This window comes from Columba livia, chromosome 26 (assembly GCF_036013475.1).
Source record: "Columba livia isolate bColLiv1 breed racing homer chromosome 26, bColLiv1.pat.W.v2, whole genome shotgun sequence".
Lineage (NCBI taxonomy): Eukaryota > Metazoa > Chordata > Aves > Columbiformes > Columbidae > Columba > Columba livia.
Window position 1 is genome coordinate 5,305,896 of NC_088627.1, and position 15,817 is coordinate 5,321,712.

Below are 15,817 nucleotides of genomic sequence, written 5' to 3' on the forward strand. Positions count from 1 at the left end.
GGGCACAGCACCCTGGCCACCGGAATGTGCCCCATGGATGGGGAAACCACAGGGTGAAAGCTCTGGGACAGGAGGGGACAATGTCCTGTCACCCCCTGCTCCAGCGTGGCATCACCCCTCCTCATACCGGTTCCCCTCCCCTGCTCACTGGGAGGACTGGAATCACTTGAGACCAACACCACGCAGCGGGCAGGATGCAACCACATCCCCAGCTGCAGGAACGGGGTTAGCAACAAACATCTGCCAGGGCAGCACCCACCACTGGGGCTCTGGGGGTGATGGGCGACCATGACACGAACACCAGAAATAGGACAAAACTCCTTTATTTGGTCTCTGCCCCCTGCGCCGGCTCGGGCTCTGTGCCTGCTGTGGGGCTGGGGATTGGCCAGCAATAGCCACCCCCCTGCCAGCCACGGCCACGTGTGCTCTGATGCCCTGGGTCCCCTGGGCTCCTGGTGAGCACGGAAAGGGGCACCCAAGGCTGGGATTCAAGGCTGGATGAGACCCCCATGATGACACCCCCCTCTCCCTGCTCTGCCCCCTCTCCCTGGGAGCTGGAGGGTGCAACCGTGGCCACACTGGGTGCAAAGGTCCCCCAGGAGCCATGCTGGGGACAGGGGTCAGGCCTGGGGGACATGTCCCCCCCAAGGGCAGAGCGGGCAGGCTGGTGCAGAGCCACCTTTGCATAGTTGTGGTGCAGGAAGGGACCCTGCAGCAAGGGGGTCACTCTGGTAGTAGCCAGGGATGCCGGTACCGGGCAGGGATGCTGGCAGTGGACAGGGATGCCGGTACCGGGCAGGGATGCCGGCAGCGTTGGGCTCTTCTCTGCCTTCCCAGCTCAGGACAAGGCAGCAGCACCTCCCCAGCCCAGGGCACACCAGCGGCCTCAGATCCTGGTGCAGCAGACAGAGAAGAGCACGTAACAGAAAAAGCCCCCGGTGGCCTTTCCCTGGGGGGTCCAGCCCCTTGCAAGCCCCAGGGAGCAGGGAAAATGGGGGTGCCCCGGTGCCCACCCCGCTGTGCCCATGGGGGTGGCGATGCCATGGGGAAGGGCTGGCCCCACACCTGGGAATGGGATGGGAGGTACCACAGGGTAGGGATGGGGGACACAGGGCTCCTGCTGCTGTTCTCCCCCCTGCACCCCCAGCCCAGCTACACAACCCCCCCCAGACACAAGACAGACACCACCTCACAGAGTTTAATGGGGGCAGCCTGAGCTACAAGTGTCACCTCACGGCACACAGCACACATTCCCCCTCCCCAAAACAACACACAGAAATGGGGGGTGGAGACTGGGACCCCCCACCCCGCACACCCCCACAGCAACACAGAGGCACAGCAAAAGCACACAGCGCGGCCCTGGCTCCGCGCCGGAGGGGTCGGGGGGCTGCAGCAGGGGGCTGGGGGCTCCAGCCAAAATGCTGAAGGAAAAAGCACCTGAGAGCCCAACGGGGGAAGAGGGGACCCCAACCCCCCCCTCTCAGCAAGCCCCAAGGCTGGGGGGGCAGCGGGAGCAGCAGGGGATTGGGGTGCCCAGGGGCTGCTGGGTGCTCTCGAACGGGGCCCTGCAGCTCCCGTCCTGCCAAGCGTGTTCGGGGGGTGCACCCTGCTGCCATGGGGGGGCCAGGGACACGTCACCCAGGTGGCAGAAGGGACACGGATGTGTCAAGGGGCTGTGCATCAGCTGCATCCCTCCGGGGGCTCTGTGCATGGAACAGGGGGAACGAGGAGGGACTCCCCCTTCCCTTCTACTGCTAACAGCTCCCAGGAAAACAGCAAACCAACCGGGAAAGCCCCTTCATGCAAACCAGGAGAGAGGGACCACGCCACCCCCAGGAGGGGTGAGGGAAGGGTGAAGCTCTGGGGTGCAGGGGGAGCCCCCCCGCATCGCTGCCGGCACCCAGCACCTACTAGTTCTCCTCTCTGGCAGCGTGCAAGGAAAGAGAGACGGGGCATGGCCCCCCATGTTAGACACAGTGAGCCCCTGGCACCACGCAAGGGGGGAGAAGAGCAACAAGCCCCCACTTGGCTCAGCTCAGGGGGGTGGATTTTGGGGTTCCAGGCTCCCCACGGGGCTCAGAGCCAGGACCCGGACAGGCAGCAACACACAGAGGAGGTGACAGGACAGCCGGACACCGGCGAGGGGACAGACATGGAGGATGAGCCCCACCATCTCCCAAATCCTCCCCCTGCCGGGCACAAACACCCATGAGTGACAACACTGAGTGGCGAAACAGGACACGGAGCCCCACACACAGGGGCTGAGCCCCATTTTTGGCTTCAAGGGTGACTCAGGATGGGACCCCCCCATCCATTTTGGATGGGGCGTGGGAGCCTTACAGCGTTTGGTAGGTGCTGTCCTTGGACTTGATGAACTTGATGATGAAGAAGACCACGGCTTGGACGCTCAGCACCAGCACGATGCCCCCGATGAAGCTGGCCGTGTCGAAGCCGGGTGGGTGGAATTCGGGGCTGCCCGTCAACGGGGCGCTGGTGGTGGTGGTTCCTAATGGCACAAGAAAATGTAAGGGGGAATAGGGGTGCTGTTGGCATCCTTGGGGTACTGGTGCCCCTGCCAAGGAGAGGGGATTTGGGATCTGCACAGAGCCGGGACGTCCCCATCGACACGTGGATGCGGGGATGGGCTCAGCCCCTTCCCAGCCAAAGCAGCCGGCACTGCACAGGAGAGGAGACAGCGGTGAAAGGATCCCAGTGGGATCAATAATTCACAGCGTTCTGGGCTCCAATTACCCGCCGTAATTAGCCCAACGCTCTCCAGTTCCCGCTTCCTGGAAGAGGCTCCTTCTCGGCTCCCAGCTCGTGCTCCAGCCAAGCCAGAGACGGCACTTCCCAGCAAGGACGGCAGCAGAGCTGCTTCTCAGGGGGCTGCAGGGTGTTACGACCCCCCAGCCCCATCCCGGCACCGCTGCAGCCCATGGCAACATTGCCTGGGGCAGAGGGGGGGGACAAGGACCGAGCTGTGATGCTGGGGTGGCATTGGCACCCCCTGGGGCGCAGCCAGGGTTGAACCCATGAATGCTCATCCCTCCCCAGGGGTGCGAAACACGGAGGGACACACCTTGTCCCATCCCACTGGCCACTGTCCCCTGGGGTGCCTGGACACCCAACCCTGTCCCACCACCTCCCGCCCCCCCAGACCCGCTCACTTGGGGAATGCGTCACCGGCTCCTTGCTATGGGAACGTGATGGAGACTCTTCGGTGGGGGACCGCAGTGCTGCTGGGGACAGTGACAGAGCAAAGGGGGAGAAAAGGGTTGTCAAGGGACATCGCCATGCACCCCGTGCCCCATGTTCCTGTCCCAGCGGTGACATTTCACCCCCACAATCCCAACACCCATGGCAGCACCCCCATCCCCAAGGCTGCTGGTTTTGGGGTCTTGCTGTGGCAGGGGGAGCTGCGTTACCTTGACACAGGGTGCTGGTGTTGTAGAGCACACAGGTCTCCCGCGCGGCCGCCCCGCTCTGCACGCAGCTCCCCAGCTCTGTGGGAACGGGGAGCAGAGTTTCCCACAATAACCCCCAGAAAATCAGCCCCCAGGGGCACCCAGTGCAGCTGATGGCGTTTGGGCCCAGGGAACCCGATGGTTTGGGATGGTGAGGACCAGTTCCCAGGGGCAGGCATCCATCCAAGGGGCTGTGAGCTGGGCTTGCATCTGCACCCTTGCAGGGAAGAGCCCAAAAAAGGGCTTTATAAGCCACTGGCTCTCTCACATCTCCATCACTTGGTGCTCCTCTACCCATGGGGTGAGATTGGCCTTCAGCATGGAAAGCCACTGAGACAAGGCACCCAAGGGTGCTGAGCCCAAGGCTCAAGGCTGGTGGCCCCCCATTGTCCCCCCGCATGTCCGAATCCTCTCACCTGGCTCCTCGGGGGTCCCGCAGCCCACCCAGACGCAGCCGCTGACGTTGTGCGGTGCTGTGCCAGCCGTGCATGTCTCGCAGGACCTCAGCTCGCTGCACTCTCCTGCCGAAGCTGGGACAGGGGGAGGGCAGGGTCACCATCCGGCCCCCCATCAGCCGGGCTCGGGGCTGCACCCCCTGCTGCACGGAGGAGGATTTCTCCCAATGCAGGGTAAGGGGTGATGGCACCTCTCACAGCACCAAATGCATTAACAGACCCGTCCCAGCCAGCTGTGGGTGTTTGTAGCATCACCAGCTCTCCGCAGAGGGGACACCCCACAGCACCCACGGCCACCCAGGCTCCCCCCATCACCCACAGTGGTCCACAGGGCCCCTCCGGCCTTGGATCTTCTGGTGGAGGCTTAAAAGAAACAAGGCAGCAGCACCAGCCCAGCTGCTCCCAGCAGCCCCAATGGGGTTATTTAAGCCCCATTGCCCCTCCAAACCATTCCATGGGACATCCCCTTTTCCCCATTGCCCTGGCAATGGCAGTGAGGCACTTGGGCGTTCCTGGAGCTGCTCTGCCATGAGCTCTTCCCCCCCCCACGCTCATCATTAATTTACAGGCTGCCTGGCAGCGAGGGAGGCTGCAACAGCGAGCTGCGGCCGGGCCCTGCTGCTCCTCGCTGCGTCCCACGCCTGCGTTTGCACCATCCCGGGACGGAGCCAAGAGCCGTTCCCCACCCTGGGCACGTCTCCAGGCTCTCAGGGGACACACAACCCCCGCAGGACTCGCAGGAGGGTGCTGGGGGCTGGGACCCCCCTGGCCTGGCTCCCCATGTGTCTCGGCCACACAGGGACCCAACTTGGCCTTGTGGTTGGCTTTGCTGCGCCCCATCCCCACCAGCAGTGCTTTGCAGAGGGCTCCCCACCACACCATATCCCTTTGGGGTGGGCACCTCCAGCCCACCCCACCCCCAGCTTTTAGGGTCCTCCTGGCTGCTCAGGCCATATCCAGCTGAATCCAGAGGCCCCTTCCTTGCCCCGGTGCCCCCACAGTGAAAGCAAAGGTAGTGTAAGGCATGCGGCGGGATGCTGCAGACCCATTGCCATGGCTACGGCGTGGTGGGCACGACGCTGGGCCCCCCCTCCAGCATTTAGAGACCTGCCGGGAACCAATGGGAAAGTAGGACTTTGTTCGCAAGGGTTTCAGGCAGGTTTATAATTTAAGTTATTTTTATCGCAGCAGGCACAGGAACAGACGTTTGAGCCCAACGTTGTCAACTCCCGCTCCTGCCGTCAGGTGTGAGGAGCGAGAAGGAAACAAACGGGGGGCAGTGGGGCTGGCTGAGGGCAGCCCCGTCCCGATGGGTGCTCCAGGAACACGCGTGGGTCCCGGTGGGACGGGTCAGGGTGGAAAAGTCTCCCGTGAACAGCGGGGGTTGGAGAAGGGGAGCAGAGGCAAGCCTGGGGTTTGCATAATTGATGCCCAGAGTTGCACCCCGGGCAGGAGGTGACGGCTCCACTCCCTGCTCCCCCAGCACAGAAACCGCCACAAACCACGAGTTCCCTCCGCTTTTTGGAGAGGAAGCCAGACCCTGCACCCCATTTGTCCCACATCAGCTCAGGGCACCCCTCCTGGCTCTGGGGGTCCCAGCCCCCCCGGTTGGGAGCAGGAACAGGGACCCTTCTCCCCCCAAACCGGGGCCAGCCGAGGGAACGGGGCTCTCCCGGTCCCATCACGGGAAAAGGGGTCACGGGCAAAGTTCCCCCCGCCCCCGGGCGCCCCCCGCGTCCCCGGCCGTACCTGCGCGGGTGGGTTCGGGCCCCTGCGCACACAGCAGCGCGCACAGCAGCGCGCAGCGCAGCGTCCCGGTGCACGGCGGGGCCATGGCCCGGCCCGGCTACGCTCGACTTAGCCAGGCTCAGCTCAGCCCGGTCCCAGCGGGAGGTGTCGGCTGCGGCGCCGCGGAGCTCCCGGGAGAGCGGAGCGGAGGCACGGGCACATGCGCGCCCGCGGGAGGCGGCCCCGGGGGCGGGGGGGGGGCGGGGAGGGGCGGCCCCGCCTTGTCCCGCCCCGCCCCGGGGGGCCCGGTCCATGACGGGGTCCCGCTCCGGGGTGCGCGCCCCCCTCCATCCCCCACCGCCTGCGCTCTGCCCGGGCCTGGGAAAGACGGGGTTGCTCCGGTCTCGGGGGTCCAGGCACTGCACCCCCAGCACGCCCTGCTCCGCTGCACTGCACACCCTGCACTGCACACCCTGCACTGCACACACCGCACACCCCGCACACTGTGCGTGCACTGCACACCCTGCACTGCACACACCGCACACACTGCACACTGTGTGTGAATTGCACGCCCCGGACATTTCGCGCACTGCACACTGTCTGAGCACCGCACACCGTGCGCTCACCGCACACCGTGCGCTCACTGCACTCACTGCATGCACACAGCCCGCCGAACACCCTGCACACCGCACACGCACTGCACGCACTGCCCCTACTCTGTCCGCACACCCGACGCGCACCGCACCCGTACCGCAGCCGCCCCGCCGCACCCCCCAGCCCCCGCACCCCCAGCCCCCTCCCCGGGCTGCAGCGAGTTCCTCCGCCGGTCCCGGCCCCTCCCGAGACGCGGCCGCAGCCGGCGGAGATGCGGGGGGGGGGGGCGGCCCCACCGGGACCCGGGGCCGTCGCGGCTGAGTTCAGCACCGCGAACAGCTCCGGCCGGGCCGAACCGGGCCGGGCCGAACTGGGCCGGGAGCCCTGGCCGTTCCCCGCTGGGGCGGCCGCAGCTCCGCCCGGGAGCACCGGGGGCTCCTGACACCCTGGCGGGGGCAGGTTGCTCGAGAAGCCCTGGAACGCACCGGGCTTCGAGGAACCGGGGCGGGGAGAGTCCCGGCAGGGTCCCGGGGGTGCGCACGCCTTCCCCTTCCTCCTTCCCCAGGGTGGGGGCTCCCTGCCAGCCACTCTTCCCGCAGCGCCCCCGGCCGGGCCAGACCTTCCCGGTTCTCCGGGCGATGAATTATTCAGGCCCGCGTGGGAAAGTCGGCCCGCTGGGACCCGCTCCTGAAGCGGAGGTGGGGGCTGCGCACGCCCGGCTGTGCGGGGGGCGGAGGAGGACCCAACTTCGTCCCCCACGCTGTCCTCCGAGCCGCCTCCTCCATGCCCACCGTGCAAAGCGGAGCCCCCAGATCTCTGCCAGGGGGGGCGAGGGAAGCCGGCTCCCCCCTCCTCTGCAAGGACGTGGCGGGGGGACCCGGGCTGGGGGTGTCCCGGGGGTGGCGTGGGATGGGGGGGGGGGGGGGGGCTGTTTTTATGAATGAGCTGCTCCATGCCCGGCGCGATTACTATGCGGCGCGCGCGCGCCCGCTCTGCCTCTCGGGGCGCTGATTGGCTCCGACGCGCCATTGACGTCACAGCGGGGAGAACGGGGCTTGGGGGGGGGGCACGGTGGTGAGTCACCCCCCCGCACCCCCAGCCCCCCGGCGGGGCTCGGTCACTATAACTCGGCGGCGCCCATGGCAGCGGGACCCCAGCCCGAGCATCCCGGCAGGTGAGTGCCTGGCACCCGGGGGGGGACACGGACACCGGGGGGGCACTGGGGAGAGGGGAACACGGACATCGGGGGGTAGCGGGAGGATGTGTGACCCCACTTGGCTATGGGAAGGAGGGCGAGGGGCAGCCGTGCCCCCCACCTCGCCCCCCGGGGGCTGTGCTGCCTGTGAGTGCCCCAGGAGGGGCAGAACCTCCCCAAGGCGAGTTGGGGTCCCCCCGGTTGGGGGGCGCATGGCGGGGCCGGGAGGGCGCCCCTCCCTCCCCGGCGGGGTGTCGGTTCCGGGAGGGCAGGGCCACCCCCTTCACCTGCTGCTTGGGATCCCCGAAGCTCTCGGGGGGGTGGGGGGTGAAGCGGGGCCGGTGCTGCCCCCCTGCATTTATCCGCCAAAATCACGCCGTGCACAAGCCCCAGCAGATAAGGCAGGAGCGGAAGAGCAGGGGTTCCCCCCCGCCCCGCTTCGTATATTTATTTTTCTTTGCTTTGAAAAGAATTAAAACCAAAGCACCTTGTTCAGAAAAATCCCCTCGGAGAAAACAGCAAACACCCCCCCCCCCCCCCAAAAAAAAAAACCCACATGCACCTCTGCCCCCGCTTCCAGAGACAACTTTTTTGGGGGGAGGCCGGACTGTCCCTGGCAGGGTGGCACAGGGACAGCGGGGGGTCCCCACTGCGGGTGCTGAGGGGGCTGCTCTTGCTTTCAGCTGCAGCAGGTCAGCCCCGCCAGCATGATGGAGGACGGGCCCCCCAACTCCAGCGACGGCCACCACGGCTGGTTCACGGCCAGGAACGGCAGCGGCAATGCCGTGGACCTGGAGTCCGTGGTGCGACCCCTCGCCTTGAACCCGTGGGACGTCGTCCTCTGCATCTCTGGGACCATCATCTCCTGCGAGAACGCTGTCGTGGTGGTGGTGATCTTCTACACCCCGGCTTTCCGGGCTCCCATGTTCCTCCTCATCGGCAGCTTGGCCACGGCTGATCTGCTGGCCGGTTTGGGGTTGATCCTGCATTTTGCCTTTGTGTACTTCATCCCGTCGGAGCCCGTCAGCCTGCTCACCGTGGGGCTGCTGGTCACCTCCTTCACGGCCAGCGTCAGCAGCTTGTTGACCATCACCATCGACCGCTACCTGTCCCTCTACAACGCCTTGACCTACTACTCAGAGAGGACGGTCACCAGGACTTACATCATGTTGATCCTCACCTGGGGAGCATCCATCTGCTACGGGCTCCTGCCCATCATGGGCTGGAACTGCCTGAAGGAGCCGTCCACCTGCAGCATCATCAAGCCCTTGATGAAGAACCACCTCATCATCCTCTCTGTCTCCTTCTTCATGGTCTTTGCGGTGATGCTGCAGCTCTACGTGCAGATCTGTAAGATCGTCTGCCGGCACGCCCACCAAATCGCCGTGCAGAGACATTTCCTAGCCAGCTCCCACTATGTCACCACCCGCAAAGGCATCGCCACCTTGGCCGTCATCCTGGGCACCTTCGCATCGTGCTGGTTGCCCTTCGCCGTTTACTGTCTCCTGGGGGATTACAGCTACCCGGCGCTCTACACCTACGCCACCTTCCTCCCCGCCACCTCCAACTCCATGATCAACCCTGTCATCTACGCCTTCAGGAACCAGGAGATCCAGAAAGTGCTGTGGACCGTGTGCTGCGGGTGCTTCTCCCCCACCCCGCCCTTCCGCTCCCGCTCCCCCAGTGACGTCTGAACCCCCCCTCCCGGCCTCCCTGCACCCTCCACTTACCCATAGCGCTGGGGGATTCTCCTTTGTCTTTCCCCTTGTCTTTCCCAGAGACACACGGCGGGAGCTCTCGGGTCCCTGGGAGCACGACCCCTTCGCTCCCTCTATTTTTCCACTTTTTGAATTCACAGGAGAGAAAAACATATTTTTATCCATAATATAATCTATATTTATGCGTGTGCACGTGAGAGAGAGGGTGGAGATCCTCATATTTTCTTTAGAACTATTTATGATGCTTTATTTTTTTAAGGGGGGGCGACACCGGCAACATTCGCTCCCCTCTTGCTTTTTTTACAGCCTCGTTACTTACCTCAGATGGTTAAAATATATTTGTACATTCGGGAAGGGGAGGGAAAGCCCCACTTGCCGGAGGAGGAGGGGTCACACCCGCCCCTTTCTCCCAGCCACCCATCCATTTATTTATTACTTGTTAATTATGATTAGACGCGCTCCCGACGCCGCCGGCCCAGCGCTGGGACCTGCTGCCCCCTAGTGCTCGCTGCCTGTGGGCAGAAGGTGCTGCCGGAGGCTCCGCACCCCAAACCGAGCGCCTCTGGGGTCCCCTGGGTGCTGCCCCCCCCCCGCCATGGCACCCAGGGTTCCCCCTGCCCCTGTCAAAGCCTTTCTTTGCACTGGGGCTGGATTTGCACTGTTTTTTGCGGGGGGGTGCATGTGAAGAGCCCCCTTGGGAAGAGCCCCCTCGGGGTGTGTGTGTGTGGGGCCGCTTCTTGTTTACAACTGAGGGGTGAGGAATAAAAGTGATTTGTGATACGAGGTGCGACTGGTTGTTGCTGGGGGTGGGTTGGGGCCATGCGGGGACAGGTTGAGGACCCCGAGTCCAGGCAGGACCTTCTCCCCGCTCCGCTTCCCCGCGCCCGGTTACGAAATTCCGAGCGACAGCGTGGCCCCCACCCATCAGATCCTGTTAGCAGGAGCCGGCCCCGCGGGGGGAGCAGCACCGAGGGCGCCCACCATCCTCATCCTCATCTTCATCCACATCCTCCCAGCAGACAGAAGGGCTGCAGCCCCTTGTGCTGCTATTGCTGCCTTTGTCACAGGCAGGTGACAGGCAGCACCCTGGGGGGGTGGCATGAGGGGGTGGGAGTTCTCCCCAGGACCCCCAAATTGAGGTGCCCGTGGTCCAAAAGCCACCGCTCAGATCCGACGGGACGCCCATCGTTGCTGCCTGCTCCGCATGCAGCGCTGGTCGCAGAGACAGCAGGGTTAACGATGGCAAAGCTAATTAGGGCAGCTCATCCCCTGCGGTGGCAGAGCTCTGCGCCCCGAGAGCCCCCGTGCCCCGCCCGGCCCGGGCACGGAGCAGCAGGTTTCCCACGGGCATTTGTGCCTCCGCAGCCACGTCGGGATGTGGCAGCGCCCGGGGCTGAAGAGCAGCCGCAGCACGGCCGGGCGCTGCGCTGTGCAGGGTGCTGAGCTGTGCAGGGTGCTGAGCTGTGCAGGGTGCTGTGTTGGTGCAGGATGCTGTGCTGGTGCAGGGTGCTGTGCTGGTGCAGGATGCTGTGCTGGTACTGGATGTAGTGGTGGTTCAGGGTGCTGTGTTGGTGCAGGATGCTGTGCTGGTTCAGGGTGCTGTGTTGGTGCAGCATGCTGTGCTGGTGCAGGGTGCTGTGCTGGTGCAGGATGCTGTGGTGGTGCAGGATGCTGTGCTGGTGCAGGGTGCTGTGTTGGTGCAGGATGCTGTGCTGGTGCAGGATGCTGTGCTGGTACTAGATGCAGTGGTGGTTCAGGGTGCTGTGCTGGTGCAGGATGCTGTGCTGGTACTGGATGCTGTGCTGGTACTGGATGCAGTGGTGGTTCAGGGTGCTGTGCTGGTGCAGGATGCTGTGCTGGTGCAGGGTGCTGTGCCCCCCCGAGGGTCCGTGTCCCCCCGGGCCCGTGTTCCTGGTGCAGCCGCAGGTTGGTGCCGTTTGTCGCAGAGGAAATACTAAGATCGCTTTGTGCCTCCGGCTGGGCTGAGCGCCGCGGGGGCGGTGGCAGCCGGTGTGGAGGGGACATGGGGCTGAAGGGCCGCGGACCAGCGCCTGCTGCTCTCCCGGGGCCGGGGACAGGGCTGGGGATCTGGGGCTCCACTTGTCCCCACTGAGGCTGACCCAGAGGGAAAGGAGCAGAGCTCAGGGGTTGAGGACATCCAACCTCCATCCCTCAGCCTGGGGGTGGTTCCTGAGCCCACCACCCAGCAGTGGAAAATCCTGCAGTTCCCAGTCCCGTGTTACTCACTGGTTGTTGGTACCTGGTGGTTCTGTCAACATTGTGCAGCAGCTTCAACAGCTTTTCTCTCCCCGTGCCTCCCCTGCTGATGATTTCAGAGGGAGCAGCCGCAGTCGCTTTGCTCCTCCATGGTGGGCAAGCCCGGCCGGTCCCTCCTGCTCCCTGGGGTCCCTGCCACCTCCCCTGGGGACAGGGTGACACGCAGGGTGTACAGGCAGCACCGCACAGGTCTGCTGGGGCCCCATGGCTGGTGGTGGGGCGGGCACAGCGCTGTGCCGGAGCTGCTGGGCTTCCCAATGTCATTTGGGGGGTTCTCAGGGCTCAGGAGCCAGGGTGAACCCCCAGCGCCAGCCCAGCTCCCCCCACAGCCGGCAATTTGGGAGGCCCCGTAGCCACTGCGATGGGAACCCCGAGAATGTCACCCCTTGCAGCTCCGTCCCCTGGTGCCACCAGGGCACGGCTGCCCCGTGTGCCGCCTCCCAGCAACCCCGGCAGGGAAAACCCCTGCGGCTCCTACCTGTGCCTGACTGGTCCTGCCGGGATGGAGGGGGAAACGGGAGCCAGTGAGTCCCGAGATGCTCCCGGCTGCTCCAGGACTTTGGGGACAGAGCAGGTGGCACCGAGCAAGGGGATGAACGGCCGCAGCAGTGCCCAGCCCGCTCCCTTTTTGGGGGAGAAAGATGCAGAAATCAGAGGTATAAAAACCCGCTGAATCCATCCAAGAAGGCGCCCGAGTGCCGAGCAGCCGCCCCCACACCGCCGACGCGCAGGGGGGACCGAGGGCCCGGTTTTGGGGTTAAAACATGAGCTCAGAGGCTGCGAGTGGGATAAAGGCGTGGGAACACCATCACCCAGCTGTGCGCACACATCTGGCCAGCCCAGCCCTCCCCCTGCCCAGCACTGCGGCTCCCAGCAGATGTTGGAAGCCGCAAACAGCCTCTTGCCTTCAAAGCCTGTGCCACGGGGGGGACACGGGGCTCCGGGCAGGTTTTGCTGCCCTTGTCTGCCTTGGGCAGCCCCCGGGCTCGGCTGCGGCTCCAAGCGCCTGCCCTTTGTCACCTTGCCGGGAGCGGGGACACGGGGCAGCAGCACTGGCAGCAACCGCAGCAAAGCCAGAGCTGGTTCCTGCCCTCCCCCTGGTGCTGAAAACAGGGGGGGCTTTGCCAGCTTGGAGGATGAAGAGGGGTTAATGCCACCCCCAAAAATCACCCGCCAGCAGCTTGAACCCCAACAGACCCACCTGGGGCAGAGCCGAGAGCTGCCATTGCCCACACGGCAGCCCAGCCATGGGTCTCTGCTCCCAGGGATGTACCGGGATATCTGTAATGGTGACGTACTGGGGTACCCGTCATGGTGCATCCTGGTAGGGAGCACGAGCTCCAACATCCCCCCTGTGTCACCGCGGGCGGCCGCGCCATGGGGAGGGCTGGGCCGCTCTGGTTCTCGGCCTGGGTTACATTTAAATGAGAAACCTCAGCCCTGGCTTGGGGGATTTTGTTTCCTTGGAAGCGGGAACAGGCAGGAAATGAAAACGCGGCCCCGCTCGTAAGCGTTTTACCAAATGCTGAAGGCAGCAGGAGGCATTTCCCGGTGCGGCTCCGGAGCATCGTCCCCGGCCACCACCGGAGCGTGGCTCTGGGAGCCATCAGCGGCGCTTCCCGGGGCGGAGAGCCCGGCCGACAGCGCTGCGTGGGGTGGGACTCGGCACCCGGGACGGCGGAAAGCGTTTCCCTCCCTGCAGCACCCATTCCATCCCCGCAGCAACACCCGGCGCCGGGGGCGGCTTCGCTGCGCAAGCCCTGTGCTGCCTGGCCGGGTGCAGGGGCGGCAGCACCCGCTGCTCCCACGACCGGGTGCCCACGCTGGCGCGGGGCTGGGGCTTTGTCTGACGTGCCCTGGCCTGGATTCGGCGATGGGGAGGGGAATTTGGCCCCGGCCGACGGCCCCGGCTGCCTTAAGCCCTCCACATGCAGGCACTGGCCTTTGCGGAGCGGCTGAGCCCAGCGCAGAGCGGCTGCCCTGCCAGACTGCAGAAACTTGAGCTCCAAATCCATAATTCCTCTGGCACCCCGTGGTTATTTGTGAGCTGCTGTGAGCAGATGGAAGAGTTACAGATAAAGCCATCCGCAGCACGGGAGCCGCTCGCCTTCCCCACACACCCGCGTAGGCAACAGCAAAGCAAGGGAGGAGGGGAAAAAAGAGAAGGCAGAAAGCGAGAGAGAAGCAGTCAGCCATTTCTACACGGGCTGAGCTGCCATCTCAGCACACCTACATGCAAGAAATGGGGGCTCTGGGCTGGCAGCGGGCCCTTGGCGGGGATTTGGAGGAGGGTTGTGCTCTCCCAGCGCCCGTGGATGCTTGGCGAAGGACGGCAGCGCGAGTCGGGGGTGACATTGGCAGCGCGGAGCGGTGCCACACACTGGGAGCAGCAGGCTGTTAACGCTGATGGGAGCTGGCAGCGCCTGCACTCGCTCTGGTCCCAGAGGGGGAATTAAAGGAGAGAAGCTGACGTCAGTGGTGGAAAGGACACGCAGCCCACTCGTCCAAGGCAAAGCCGGCAGCATCTTCTGGGTGTTGCTAACACCACCTTGAAGGAGAAAATTAAATAGGTCTTTGGAGACAGGGGCTCCTGTGAAGCCGGAGAGCGGGCAGCTGTGATCTGGTGCCCAGCCCCGTGGAGGAGACAGACAGACGAGCACATCAAAGGCTGGGCCGAGGCCGGGGTGCCAAGGCACAGCAGAGCCTGGGGACGCTCCCCCAGCTGCGGCAGCTCCTCCGCAGCACAGCGCTGCGCACGGAAAGGGCTCGGGCTCCAAAGCGCTGACACACGATTGATCTTGCTGCTGGGCTTCTCCTCCCTGCACCGAGCTAAGCCCAGGGTGGGGAGCAGCAGCAGAGGGGAGGCTGCTGGGTCTATAGAAGCTCTGCCCAGCTCCATGGGTCTCCAGGAGCTTTCCCTGGCTTCATGGGTCTCCAGGAGCTCCCCACTGCTCCATGGGTCTCCAGGAGCTTTCCCCGGCTCCATGGGTCTCCAGGAACATTCCCCAGGTTGCTTGTGGAGGTGAAGGATGATGCAGGGGACTCAGAAAGGGGGAGCTGAGACTGAGATTTCTTCATCTTTTAGGGGGTAAACCAGCATGACACTCACCAACGCATCCCCCCACACCCAGTTCCCACAGATGACTCTCAAGGGCTGGGACCCCAAAAGCACAGGGCTACATGCCAGCGTGCACCCCAAAAAAGCAGTGCTGACCACAGACAAGGGAGCTGGGGGCACCGGCTGCTCCTCCCGGGTCTGAGATGAATCCGAGAGCAGCACCAGGGCAGGTGGAAGCCCAGGCGGTCCCTCCTTCCCCTGCCCTCCGCGCCCCAGCACGACTAAAGGGCTTGCTTGTTCAGAAGCTGGCAAGGCCAATTAATCTAATGAGGTTTTGCAGCCAGGGACTATTGTCAGCCAAGAACGGCACAGCGCTGCGGAGCGAGCGCACGGGTGTCTCTAAGAAGCCAAGGGAATTTGGCAGAGCAAAGCTCATGGTAAAAACAGGGACGAGGAGCAGGGAGGATGGATCCTTTTGTTGCTCTCCATAGACCGGCAAGACAAATACACCTGGCACAACCGGGTCCTGTACCGAACGCGGCCAAGGCACCTGGAAACAGGGCCAGGAGCCATGGAGGCTGTGGCTGGGCAGATTAACTGCAGAAGGGACCTTGAGCGGCTGAAATGGAGGCACAAGCAGCAGCAGCCGCCTCACAGCCCAGCGCAGCTCCTGCGAGATGGAGCTGGGGCTCATTTCGTGTGGAGGAGCACACACGGCAGGCCAGGCACGTCCCCACCGCCCTCCGTCACCCGCTGCCCACCCCGGCACGGCTGCGTGTGGGTTACGGGGAGATTTTGGCGGTGACGGCGTTTGCGAGACAGCTGGGGACACGCTGGGTTTCTGCATCCCATACCTGGGACAGCACGCAGTCTGAGTGAGCTCTGTGAGACACCAAACGCTGCCAGGCTCTCCAAATTATAGAATCATGGGGTATTTTGGGTTGGAGGGACCTCCGCAGCTCCCCAGTGCCCCCCCTGCCATGAGCAGGGACATCTTCACCAGCTCAGGGTGCTCAGAGCCCCGTCCAGCCTGGCCTGGGATGTCTCCAGGGATGGTTCATCTACCCCCTCTCTGGCCAACCTGGGCCAGGCTCTCACCACCCTCAGGGCAACAATTCCTCCTCATGTCCAGCCTGAATCTCCCTCCTTTAGTTTAAACCATCACCCCTTGTCCTGTCACAACAGCCCCTGCTCAAAAGTTTGTCCCCATCTTTCTTATTGTCCCCTTTTAAGTCCAGACAGGCCACAATCAGGTCTCCATATGCCAAGGGCCTCCCCGCAAATGCCCGGAGTAACACACGCAGGCACCGACCGGATCAAAAGGTTTT

General features: G+C 64.3%; 3 protein-coding genes across 8 annotated transcripts; 1 reads left to right on the forward strand and 2 right to left on the reverse strand.

Annotated features, from left to right (window-relative positions):
- Window positions 1-307: 307 nt before the first annotated feature.
- On the reverse strand, window positions 308-5,899 carry CD164L2 (CD164 molecule like 2). 6 transcript variants are annotated; one of them, XM_065041942.1, is made up of 6 exons: window positions 5,669-5,899; window positions 3,881-3,994; window positions 3,426-3,503; window positions 3,168-3,239; window positions 2,341-2,506; window positions 308-893 (listed from the first exon to the last, which is right to left on the reverse strand). In XM_065041942.1, the coding sequence occupies exons 1-6, from the start codon at window positions 5,751-5,753 to the stop codon at window positions 887-889; spliced, it is 522 nt and encodes a 173-aa protein (XP_064898014.1). In that variant the 5' UTR covers window positions 5,754-5,899; the 3' UTR covers window positions 308-886. The 6 variants fall into 6 exon arrangements, with proteins under 6 accessions (XP_064898014.1, XP_021140807.1, XP_021140806.1 ...); XM_021285132.2 differs by lacking the exon at window positions 308-893 and adding an exon at window positions 1,181-1,923 and having other exon boundaries at window positions 3,168-3,236; XM_021285131.2 differs by lacking the exon at window positions 308-893 and adding an exon at window positions 1,181-1,923.
- A 1,309-nt stretch (window positions 5,900-7,208) lies between these two features.
- On the forward strand, window positions 7,209-9,929 carry GPR3 (G protein-coupled receptor 3). Its single transcript, XM_065041941.1, has 2 exons — window positions 7,209-7,415; window positions 8,120-9,929. The coding sequence occupies exon 2, from the start codon at window positions 8,144-8,146 to the stop codon at window positions 9,128-9,130; it is 987 nt and encodes a 328-aa protein (XP_064898013.1). The 5' UTR covers window positions 7,209-7,415; window positions 8,120-8,143; the 3' UTR covers window positions 9,131-9,929.
- Window positions 9,930-15,711, reverse strand: LOC110357542 (uncharacterized). Its single transcript, XM_065041939.1, has 2 exons — window positions 11,910-15,711; window positions 9,930-11,575 (listed from the first exon to the last, which is right to left on the reverse strand). Exons 1-2 carry the CDS (start codon window positions 12,776-12,778, stop codon window positions 11,446-11,448), a joined length of 999 nt encoding a protein of 332 aa, XP_064898011.1. The 5' UTR covers window positions 12,779-15,711; the 3' UTR covers window positions 9,930-11,445.
- Between the last annotated feature and the right edge of the window lie 106 nt (window positions 15,712-15,817).